We start from the raw sequence: 12,679 nt of genomic DNA, 5'->3' as shown, positions 1-12,679 counted from the left end.
TTAAAATAAAAAATAAAATAATTTAAATTTTAAAATTAAAACTATATGTAACGTCCACTTTTTTTAAATTTTTTAATTATTTTATTTTAATAAATTTTTATATTTCAATTTTTATTTAATTTGATTTTAAATTAAAAAATGATTTTTTATAATAAAAATATTATAATATATAATATTATTTATTAAAATAATATTTATATTATGTTTAAAATATAAAATAAAATAATTAAAAAATTAAAATGAAAGCTAAACGCTACTGTAACTAAGCGTTCAGCTTTCCATTTAATTTTTAAAATTTAGACACTATTTATAATAGCGTCCAGACCCTCAAAACATTATTATAATTAGCATCCTATATTTACACATTTCACTTATAATTAAATTTAAACGCACTCTTTTTTAATTTTTTTTTTTATTTCACTCCTTTGATAAAAAAACCCGAAAGCATCCTCCCCTCTTGTCCCATGCTTTGTTTTACTTCATTATATGTCATCATCAAGCATCCATAACTTGCTTGCAAAGGTAATGTTGCACAAAATTTAAGCCATCTTATCCTGATTTACCTGCTTAGAAAAAATAAAAAAGATTAACAATTATAAATGAGAACGAAAGAGACATAAAAGATAACAAGGTGAATTAGCGGAGAGTAAAAATAAGTAAGAAATAAATAAATAAATAAATAAATATATATATATATACATATTATCTTATTTTGATTTTTTTTATTATCCCTCTCTTTAAATTTTTCCTTTTTTTTTTATCATTCTATTAATTACTCTTTCCTTTCCCCGTCCAAACCCAGCATAAAACTAGGCGAGGTTGATGCCTTTTAACTACGATAGTAAAAACAGAGAATGTTTATGCTACAACTTCTCAACTGCTCTCCCAGTGCTTTTTTATTTCGTCAATGTCCTGTTACAATTATGTAGACAATTAATTCAACATAAAAAAAAAAAAACTTACTTAGATAACCCGATTCATTATAAACTTAGGACATAATATTTTTATATGTGAATTCATTATATATATTGTGTCTTTAATCTATAAGAAATTGAATTTAAATAAGAATTTTCCTTTCAACCAGAGTAATATACACATTTTCTTGCAGTTAAAATTTTAAGCAGAAAAACAAGCCACACCCTCGACAGTTAACACTGCATTCATTGCACCCACGTACATCTACAGAGACCCCACAATACCTATATCAGGACTGATAACACTATACCTATATCCGGACTGATAACACTATCTGGCATGTTGGAACGTTTATACAAGCAATCAACTGCTGGTGGCGCGAAAAATGCGCTTGAACATGGCAATTTTGTTGAAAGGATTCCTGTACACAGCAGCAACTTGCCTTGTGGGTACTTTAACACCAGGATATCTACAAATAAGAGTTACCTTCTTCTCCAACACATTAACTGACACAGATTCAGTCTCTGCAAGACCAGCATGAAAGTTTATTTTTAACATTATATTCTATTCCAAACTGAAAACCAAGATTTTTCAAGCCAAGTCAAAACAGCCAAATTGATGCAGGAAGGATAAGTGGAAATACCTATGTAATTTAGGTATTTTCCTATAGAACTTATTATAATTAGTATTGACATTTGAAAATTATATTAATAAAATTTGAGAATATATTTCTACTTCTCCTTTGAGTATTCTTTCTGAATATTCTACACCACAAATTCAAGTTGCAAATAACTTTAATGTGGTCCAACTGTAGCAAAAGAACACAGAAATATGAATGTGCAAGATACCCTACTTGAATAATTCCAACGATCATAAACATCTAAAAACTGTAAAGAACAGTGCAGGCAAGTCAAACTAAAGTCGTTAATTACAATATGAAAATTTGCAGAACAGCTCTAGTGAGAGTTTCAACCCTAGAATGCAAGATGCACTGACTTGTCAATTCAAAACTTCATATTTTCCCCTTTTCTTTTTCTCTAATCTCTTAACATTTCTGGACCAACTTCTGTGAACATAATATCAGCTTTATGCATTAGAGGCATAGCCATCTGTGGAATCCACCATTGAAAGCACTCAGTCCAAATAAAAGAAATTAGGAAAAGGTTGCCATAGAAGGCAAGCCACCAGGCGCAAATGAAAAGAACACTTTTCCATTTTCCTTCAAAACTATGTATCCATGTCTAGAGAGTAGCAGAGCCACCAATTTAACTTTAGGAAAATCCTTCCAAGATAATTGTTACACTGGCAAAGAATAATAAGAACTTATTACATTTTTGTGGAAGCTTAGCATCAGAGTAGAGGACATTAGATATCTTACCAGCCATTCTTGACATTATTTCAGCTATTCTCATTTGACATTCAGCACATCGAATATCTGCTGAGAGAACAACTTCCTGGACCTGCTTTCAACAAAGACCGGCCATAAGGCCATAATCCATAAAAATTTGATTAAGCCTAAACAACCTGCAAAGCAACATATATAGGAGAGAGAGAGAGAGAGAGAGTACAAACAAGAGGGACAGATAAGGATTCAACAGAGGCAAGGCTAGTTCCAGGAAGTAGCATATTCTTCGGCTTCTTGCATACAAAACTGGGCGTCTCCTTCTTAGGCCGATTAGCAAGAGCCATCTCTCCTTTATGGTAGACTTTTACAGAAAAATAAAATATTCATATAAAGAAGGTAACAAGTTAAATCTCATCTTGCACAGAGAAAGACAGAGAGACAAAGACACAGAAAACGATCGAAGAACGGCTGCTGCTGCACTGATGGAGCAAGTCTATCTTTTTATATATGCTTCAATTGTTAGAGAACAAGAACAAGGAATGAAGATGAAACATTTTAGGATAACAATTGGAAGCATGTTGAATTGGAAAAGGCCTTTGTGACGCAGATGCCTCTTTCTCAGAGCAAGGCCCACACCTACCACTGTTTCTGAATTTTCTCCGCAATAATTATTCTGTGCAGCTTACTTGTAAGACCAACTACTCGTGTAAGTGCATCTTTAAATTCAATTAATCAGTCATGTCACAAGGAGCGTGGCTATGGCAGCTGTCCAACGAGCTAAATTGAGCCGAGTTGAGATTTTAGACAAACACGCATGCATGATGCCTTGTTATATACTTTTTTAATTATGGGTCTCCAGCTCGGCTTTGTAAAATAGCTGAGACACCCAGGCTTGCGAGTTTCACCATAACCGTTGAACATTAACAAATAAACAAAAGAAAATTTCTAGCTAATTGATTTTGATTGTTCAGCAATTTGAACTACCCAACTGGATCAACAAAACCGAACAAGTCACTTGTTGCTTCTGCTGATTCACCCCGCAAATTCATTGTATTTGTTTTGCAATTGATGGGAAACCAATTGGCACAGAGCCCTTAACAGTATATACAGTAATTAAGACTATGAACAACCCTAATATGACAACAAAATAACAAAAACAAGATACACTAGTGTTGTGTTTGCCAGTTACATGTATCCGGATGGGCATAATAAAGATTTGTATTTGCTAAAAACAGGAATTATGCTTCACACAAACACACACCAACATTTAAGAAAAAAATCATGATGTCTAATGACGGACCACAATCTACTCAGGATCCTCCTTTCTAGAGTGGGAACCCACACGAAATTGGTGCGGGCAGATTCGTTCCGCATTGTTAAAAAGGAATCCAATCAAACAACGCTCACACACCGTACTACGGTACATATTTTGGCAGTAAGCAATTGAACAGGCTTTAGCCACTTCAAACGAAAGTGATACAGGTGACACAAGTTTTCTTTTTTTTTTTTTTTTTATCTGAATAGGTGAAACAAGTTACTCATTAAACCAACAGATTGAACATGAAAAACAAAGGTAAAGAGATAAATTTTATTACCAAAGACATTATATACAAAATACACGAAGCTGAAATCCTCCAGCAACATTCCCTAGGGTACAAATTATGCGGGTCAAGATGCGAGATCATCCAAAATTGCTGCCTGAAATTTGTGGAGCACCTAAACCTCCTACAGGCTATTGTTGAATATATAGGCAATAAGAGAGGAGTTGCACGTTAATAGGGACACCTTCATGTCATGGCATCTGTGAAAAGGCTAAAAGTGCATCGGGTACATGCACGATATATGACTTGTATACCTATGAAATACTTCATATATACCTCCAAAAAACATGAACCAGAAAACCTAGGGTAACATCTATCTATTTCAGAGATGGATTGTGGCGATTCCCCATCCCACCAAAAAGGAACCTATCACCTAGACATAACCAAGCTTGTTAGAGGCTGCACAACAGCAGAACTAAATAGAGCATCCCTTATATACTTGCAATTCTCATGATCAACTTTGCAAGTCGCTGAAAGAATAAATTTTTCGCAGGCTTTTGAACCAACAACTTGCGAGGAGTACTCACCACCATCTTGTTTCTTATGCATCGTCGTGCCAGAGTTCCCACTACCACGTCTTCTCTTCTTTGATGTGTTCCACCTTAACTGGGCTAGAAAATAATCTTTTGAAAGATCTGGAACCACAACTGATTCTCTTCCCCTATCACTTCCAGAATCTGACGAACAATCACTACATCATGATTTAGTTTTTCCTGATTGTGTAGCATCAGAAATGGCAGTTTGAAGCAATTTGCTCTCATCAGAATTGACAACTTGCTTTGTTTCTGGGATAGATAATATGGCGCAGGCAACATCTGGCCTTTCCTTTAGGCGCATCCACCCATTTCCCAACCATTCTTGGGAGTGTCTCAGGTCAGCACGGCCACAGACCGATTCTTGCTTTTCTCCTGCCAGCAAAAGACATGTATAAATGTTAAAAATTGAATCTAAGGAAATGCGAGACTGAGTCTGCTTTAGCAGCATATTTTCATAATATGACAATTTTTCATACCTGGGAAATAGACATAAAATCTATCTTCAGATTTCTTATGAATAACAATGCCTTCATGCCAAAAATCATGCCGCCAAACATCAACAGCAGTCCCAAATCTAAACCCCACAATACTCGACCCTTTTTGAACTTTGGAGGAGGGTATAGTCCTCCCACAAATCCGAATTCCTAATTGGTCAGGAACTGCAACTCTGTTTGCTAGAATCCATTCCTGAAAAAATAAGCAAGAAGGTAAATTAATATAACTTATAAAATTCACCTATTTACAACCCACCTCTTTTTCGATAATGAACAGAACAAAACACAAAAAACAAGGAGATGAAACAGTTCTCACCTCTAAATTGTTAGTTTCATTTTAGGCATCTTTAACATTTTGATATCTCACCTTTACCTTATCTTTGTGCATCTTAATTATCAATGCTCTAAACCAACAACCTCTAATCCCACTATCCTGAGAAAGCACTTCAACTTCAGAACCAAGTTTTAGACACTGAATAGGACTTTGCTTAGCCTCTGCTCCAGACAAAAGAGCAGCAGATTCCCCACCCATTAGACTGGACATCTCTGTTCCACTTTTGCAGTCATGTAGGTTACGCACATCCACATTCACTGTATCTGTTGATTCTCTCGTACCAGTACAAATATCATCTTTTGATTGACGATGCCTCTCCCGAGGTCTAATCCCAGAATCATCATAGGCATTTGCTTCCACTTTCAAGCCATCAACAATCTGCAGAGAATTTGCCTGATCCCTTGCAGGAGAAACCAAATACATATACCTAAGTATTTCCTGTTTCCAGTATCCTTTGACTTGAGTAATGTGGAAGGGCTTAATATCTCATTATCAAACTGCTTGTCGCAAACAAATGGATCCAACATAGTGTGTGACGCCTCATTTAGGAACTTCTCAAAATGCTGGGGACTGAGGATGGTGGCCATTCCATCTACGCATTCAATACTGAGATCTTGACGACAAAGAGAAAAGAAAAGCTCTCTGTCATTAAAATTGTGAGGCAAAGCAATACCAACCTCATCAATTTTGTGAAACCATCGTACCATAACCATCTTGTTCCCTTTCGAGTCCTCATACATGTCTTCCAAGTATGCAACAAGCCTTTTATCCTCCTCAGCTAAGACAAACACAAAGTAATATACCTAGAAGGATGTTAACAAGAAGCAGGCAAAAATGCATGGAGTAAGTAACAGTACATAAAAGATACATGGGCTACAAAACAAATAGCAATCCCCAGAAGCACTCACAGAAATTTTGATGCCATTCCGTTGAAAAGACTGATAATGTTTTCGTCTTTTCTGGCATGTCCATGAAGATCCTAACCATAAAAATTCTTTTGTATAATGGTCCAGCTTCTGCAGTTGTCTGTCCTGCAGATAAAACACGTAACAATCAAAATAATGGATTGTGGATCATGAGCAAATTAAACATACAAAAGGGACAAAAAATAGGAGAAAGCAACAGGTTAATAATGCCATCCATACCCTAAAGTTTTCAATGTGCAACTCAGAAACATCACTACTGTCCACAGAACCTGGCAGGTGGGGTGATTCAAGAGGCAGTGAATCTGGAAAATCAAGAAAACAGTTAACACTGAATGTAGACACCTACAAAGGAAGAACATATAGACAAGAAAACACAGATAAAAATGATATTGATTTGTATATAGAAATAAATACAGTCAAAAGAGCAAAACGTTTAAGCAACACACAAAAGATATCCCATCAAAGAAAGAACAACAGATGAGAAATACAAAAATAGGCACAAAACAAGAACCGTATGTATCTTTGAATCGATGGTTTAAGATTCAATCCGATTGCTGACAGTCAAAAGGTTACCACAAATGTGAAAACAGTTATGTAAATCACAATAAATTTGGCCATGAAAGATCTTAACCTAGATTTCGAGGCCACAAGGATCCTATGCTATCAACCGGCTCTTTTAAATTGAATCAGAATTCCTGCAGCCCAGATCATAGTCAGTTTGCAGCATCATGACACCAGAAAAACTAGATTATTATGGTTTGGGCATAGTTGATAGACATGAAGGTAAAAGGTAGGCAGGATAACGGTACTAGTTGATCCAAGGAATATAACTATATGCAAGTTGGAGAAGGAGGAAGAGTAAATTTATTATATATAAGGAGAAAAAAATCATTTTATTTATTATCATTATTTTTTTTCTTTTTTTTTTTTTGTGTGTGTGCTGTTGTTTGGGGGGGTGGGAGGAGAGGATTGATCCAAAAACATTCAGGAATTGATTAAAAGCCCCGTGAATCACTGATCCACTTGTGAAACACTAAACATGACTAACCACAAATTGTACGAAGTACTCTGGAATCTCAAACTCATTCTGCCATAGGCAACTATAAGTTCTGGAAAAAAGCAGATTTCAAAACGAAAAGTTTATGAGTATGCCAACTGTAAAACAAATCGTAGTCTGCCCGTCCAAACTTTAATATATCCCCATAATTTTCCAGTCCACCTAATTAACATGGGCAAAAGATCCGAACTTTTTTTGAATCTGTAATGGACTAAATAACATAACATATTATAGGGCAGTTTCATTAACTCCTGGTAATGAAAACTTTAGAATAGACGAGTCGCAAGAAGGAAAATGAAACAATATACAAGTAATTTTATGCGCATCCAAACCGTAAGAAGCTTGAAAGTTGGAACTGTCAAAAAAAAAACTCTGCACAGAACCAAAAACCCAGAACCACAAAGCTTCATGATTTTCAAAAGAAAAATCAAAATCCGTCAATACTTTTGAATGAAATAAGAAGAGTTTCATTAAATTTTTTTCCAATTGTACCTGAAACGATGGAGTTGAGCCAATCAATCACCTCTCGTCTGGACTTGAGCTTCAAAGGTCTCATAGACAATAAAATTGATCTATTCTTAACAGCGTAGTGATAAGAAGAATGCCTAGAGCTCGTCTCTTTCCTATGACGGCCAGATCCAATCCTCCGTCTATCCTTTTCAAGTAATAGCGAACCTCTCTCCTCCCTTTACCCTTCGAGACGCTCACCTCCTCCCAGCTAACGTACCCGAACGACTCCGTATCCGGCGGCGACCCCAATCTCTCCATCAATTCAATCGCAAAACCCAAAGTCCGAACCCTAATCGAAAATTCCAAACGCAAATTGAGAAATTAAACCGTACGCGACGAGGCTACGCGGTGATGGTTGAGAGGAATGGACTCTGGTGTCTCTCTCTCTATCCGTTTTCTCTTTCTATTTGATGAGCCGTTCGTCAGTTTAATTGAAACGAGGGATTTGAAAGCTATAAAAATTGAGTGAACTAGGGTTTCGTTATCGGCAATATGGACAGAGATGGACGGTTGTGATTGCATTCACCAGGATGCCACGAAGGAGTGAGCGGGAACCGCGAAATTTGCGATGGAGGGAATTTTATTTCCCAAAATGCCGTTATAAAATTTATGGAATTACATTATCAAAAGACTAGGCGCAAGTTGAAAAGCATGGGAGGGATAAGCTGAAAAGAGAGAAGTGGTGCCCGCAATTTTTTATTTAATATAATATTACTGTAAAATATTATATTTATATTATGTATTTATTTATTATTTTTTAAATTAAATTAATAAAATAAAAATATATCAATAAAAATAAAAAAATATAAAAATAAAATTTATAATAAAAATTTTATTATTATATTATAATTTTATAATTGTAAATGTTTTAAAAATATATAAATTTAATTATTTATTTTATAATTTTTATAAAAGATATATAATTAAAGTGAAAATTTTAAATTTTTTATAACACAAATTTAATTTGATATAATTTTAAATAAAATTAATTTTTTTATTTTTAACTTAATTTTTTTTATTTTTTTAATAAAATTAATTATTTACATTCATATCAATAAGTATCAATATTATTAATTTTTTATATATATAATATTTTACATAATATTTATTATGATATAAAGAAAAATTTTAAAAATAAAATTGAAAAATATATTAATACTAATAAATTATTTATAAATAATAAATTAACAATTAAAATATTATTTTAATAAAAAAATTATTCTAATAAAATAAAAAAATATTGACGTTATTATATTTTATTTTTAATTGAAATGATTGCAATAAAAAATATATAGATAATTATTTAATTTACAGTAAAATATTTTATCAAACTAAATTATAACTTATTTTTAAATTAAAGTTTATATAATTATTTTTATTGGACTAAATATCAAATTTCAATAAAAAAATTTATTGGATAAAAATAAATAAAAATTTTATTAAATAATATAATACTTCTATTTATAGGAAAATTGTGACTTTTTAAATCAAATTATCAATTAATTTTTATATTTAAATATAAACTTATTAAGTTTAAATAACACTTGTATATTTAAAATATAATTTTTAATTCTTTTTATATATATGTACTATTTATTAATTATGATAATATTATAATAATAAAAAAAATTAAAAAATTTTATTTTTTATGTATATAGACATGAAAATTTTTAAACTTTTAATAATATATCATTTTAAAATAAAAAAATTAATATTATAAGTTAGAATCATCGTATTAATTTTATTAATTTTATAATTAAATTCAAATTTATTTAATTTTTTAAATGATATATGTTTATTTATTTAAATATTTTTTCTCATATATATATATATATATATATATATATATATATATATATATATATATATATATATAATTTATTTTTTTATCCTTTGTACATAATTATATATTATTTAAAACATTTAGATTTATATAATTTTAATGTATATTACATACTAATTAAATATTTTTTATTAATCAATAAATATGAATTTTTTTATTGTTATATATACATGCATATATGCTTATCAATTAGAATTATTTACATAAGATTTATAAATTTAATTTTAATTAAAACTATTTTATATATTAATTAAATAATTAAAAATTTTAAAAATATATCTATAATAAAGAAAAATATAAATTTATTTTATATGAAATATTTTTTTATAAACTTATAAGAATTTAAATTAAATAAAAATTTAAAACAATTAATAAAAGAATTCATATATTTGACTGATAAAAATTATTTTTTTTTCTTTTTTGTACTTAAATTTAAATATAATTGTATTAACATAATTTATATAAATAATTATAGGATAAAGATAAAAATTTATTAGAATTCATTAAAAAAGTTATTTATATAAATAAAATATTTTTTTATTTTTTAAATAATATAAATTATGAAAATATGTTTATAAATTTTTATTTAAATTTATATTATAATAAATATTTAATTAAATATAATTTAAATATAAATAAGACGAAGAACTTTAAATTTATGTAAATTCTCAAATTATATAGATAATTAAATTTTAAGTCCTAAAAATTTTAAATTTATATAATTTCTAAACTTAAACTAAATATAATTACAAATACTATAAATAATGATGGACTATTTGGTCAAAACTAATATTCACTCTTTTACACATTTATATATTATATAGATAATTAATTAAAAATAAATTTATTATTTTATATTTAAAATATAATTTTTAATTCTTTTAATACATATGCACTAATTATTAAGTTATTATAATATTATAATATTAAAGTAAATTAAAAAATTTTATGTTTTATGTATATAGGCATGAAAATTTTTAAACTTTTAATAATATATCATTTTAAAATAAAAAAAATATATTATAAATTATAATCATCCTATTAATTTTATTAATTTTATAATTAAATTCAAACTTATTTAATTTTTTAAATGATATATGTTTATTTATTTAAATGCTTTTTCTTATATATATAATTTATTTTTTTTATCCTTTGTACGTATTATATATTACTTAAAACATTTAGATTTATTTAATTTTAATGTATATTACATACTAATTAAATATTTTTTATAAATCAATAAATATAAATTTTTTTATTGTTATATATATATATATATATATATATATATATATATATATATATATATATATATATATATATATATATACTTATCAATTAGAATTATTTACATAAGATTTATAAATTTAATTTTAATTAAAACTATTTTATATATTAATTAAATAATTAAAAATTTTAGAAATATATCTATAATTAAGAAAAATAAAAATTTATTTTATATGAAATATTTTTTTATAAACTTTTAAGAAATTAAATTAAATAAAAATTTAAAACAATTAATAAAATAATTCATATATTTTACTGATAAAAATTATTTTTTGTTCTTTTTTTTACATAAATTTAAATATAATTGCATTAAAATAATTTTATATAAATAATTATAGAATAAAGATACAAATTTATTATGATTCATTAAAAAAGTTATTTATATAAATAAAATATTTTTTATTTTTTAAATAATATAAATTATGAAAATAATTTTAGAAATTTTTATTTAAAATTATATTATAATAAATATTTAATTAAATATACTTTAAATATAAGTAAGACTAAGAATTTTAAATTTATATAAATTTTAAAATTATATAGATAATTAAATTTTAAGTCCTAAAAATTTTAAATCTATATAACCTCTAAACTTAAATTAAATATTAAAAATATAATTACAAATATACAAATAATGATAGACTATTTGGTCAAAACTAATATTCACTCTTTTACACATTTATGTATTATATAGATAATTAATTAAAAATAAATTTATTATTTTAAAGTCTAAAATTGAACTTGAAAATTTATTTGAAAATATTTTAGAACAACTTTTAATTACCTATAACAGGCAGTATTATTATTATTTTTTTTTTTAGTTTTCTTTTTTAATCTTCGAGTTCTCTAGTAAGTCTAATTCACCTACACCCTGATAAAAGAAAACTCCAACTAAAACTACTTGCACGATTTTCTTAATACATATATATTAGTTTTAATTTAAAATATTTTAAAATATCATAACAAAACATGCTAATAATGATACTAATAATTTAATATATTTAAATGAGTTTTTATGTATTCAGATTTATTTTCTTTCTTAAATAATTTTTCAAACATTGTTATATAAGTTATGAACACTCAACGAATTATTATAGAAAATAGTAATATATACAATTGATTATATTTAATTTTAAATCCTCTTAATTTTTATGAAATGAAATAAATTATTCTTACTTCGTTTTTTCTGAATATTTTATAGTAAATAGAGTAGTATAAGATATTTTATAGTTATGAAATAAAATATATTATTCTTACTTCGTTTTTTTTTTTAATATTTTATAGTAAATAGAGTATAAGATGAAAAGTATATTAGAGACTAATAAAAGATTATTTCTATAGATACAAATATAATATTATCAAAATATCAATTTTTATTTGATATGTGATGAAACTTGAAACTATGGCTTTGGTCACCATCTTGTTTAATCATGAAGGAAAATGGTCAGAGGTTCACCAACAGCGATAGACTTAAGGGAAACTGACAGGATTATCTAAAATTTTAATTTTTTTTTTTTAATTTGGAATAGCTTAAATATAGATATATTTTTAAAAGATGCTCACGTTTAGTCTTAAAAAAATTTAAAATAAAATTTTTTTAAAATGATTTTTTTTTTCAATTACATTGAAAAATTAGTAGTCCATAATTTTTAAATTTCCTTTAAATAATAAAAAATAAATTATAAAAAAAAATAAATTATAAATGAGATATATAAGATACATACATTTAAATGTTGCATTCCATTTAATGTTGTATTTATCATTAATTAATAATTTTTTTATTTATCTAATAAATGAAAAACTAATTAATCAATATTCTAATTATATGCAA

The 12,679-nt window shown here is 27.5% G+C and overlaps 1 protein-coding gene and 1 pseudogene across 1 annotated transcript; both read right to left on the bottom strand.

Moving 5' to 3' along the window:
* Positions 1-1,056: 1,056 nt before the first annotated feature.
* On the bottom strand, positions 1,057-2,937 carry LOC110641554 (uncharacterized). Its single transcript, XM_021793337.2, has 3 exons — positions 2,488-2,937; positions 2,294-2,375; positions 1,057-1,439 (listed from the first exon to the last, which is right to left on the bottom strand). The coding sequence occupies exons 1-3, from the start codon at positions 2,602-2,604 to the stop codon at positions 1,279-1,281; spliced, it is 360 nt and encodes a 119-aa protein (XP_021649029.2). The 5' UTR covers positions 2,605-2,937; the 3' UTR covers positions 1,057-1,278.
* Positions 2,938-3,821: 884 nt separating this feature from the next.
* On the bottom strand, positions 3,822-8,236 carry LOC110641560 (uncharacterized; annotated as a pseudogene).
* Between the last annotated feature and the right edge of the window lie 4,443 nt (positions 8,237-12,679).

Source organism: Hevea brasiliensis, chromosome 13 (genome assembly GCF_030052815.1).
Source record: "Hevea brasiliensis isolate MT/VB/25A 57/8 chromosome 13, ASM3005281v1, whole genome shotgun sequence".
Classification (NCBI taxonomy): Eukaryota; Viridiplantae; Streptophyta; class Magnoliopsida; order Malpighiales; family Euphorbiaceae; genus Hevea; species Hevea brasiliensis.
The sequence above is the reverse complement of the archived record's forward strand: the minus strand, read 5'-3'. Positions and strand labels throughout refer to the sequence as shown.

Coding starts and splice junctions, on each gene's coding strand:
- LOC110641554 (XM_021793337.2), bottom strand. CDS start 2,604: ATGGCTCTTGCTAATCGGCCTAAGAAGGAGACGCCCAGTTTTGTATGC. Junction 2,376..2,487: donor AATCCTTATCTGTCCCTCTT/GTTTGTACTCTC, acceptor TGTTGAAAGCAG/GTCCAGGAAGTTGTTCTCTC. Junction 1,440..2,293: donor AATAATGTCAAGAATGGCTG/GTAAGATATCTA, acceptor CTGGTCTTGCAG/AGACTGAATCTGTGTCAGTT.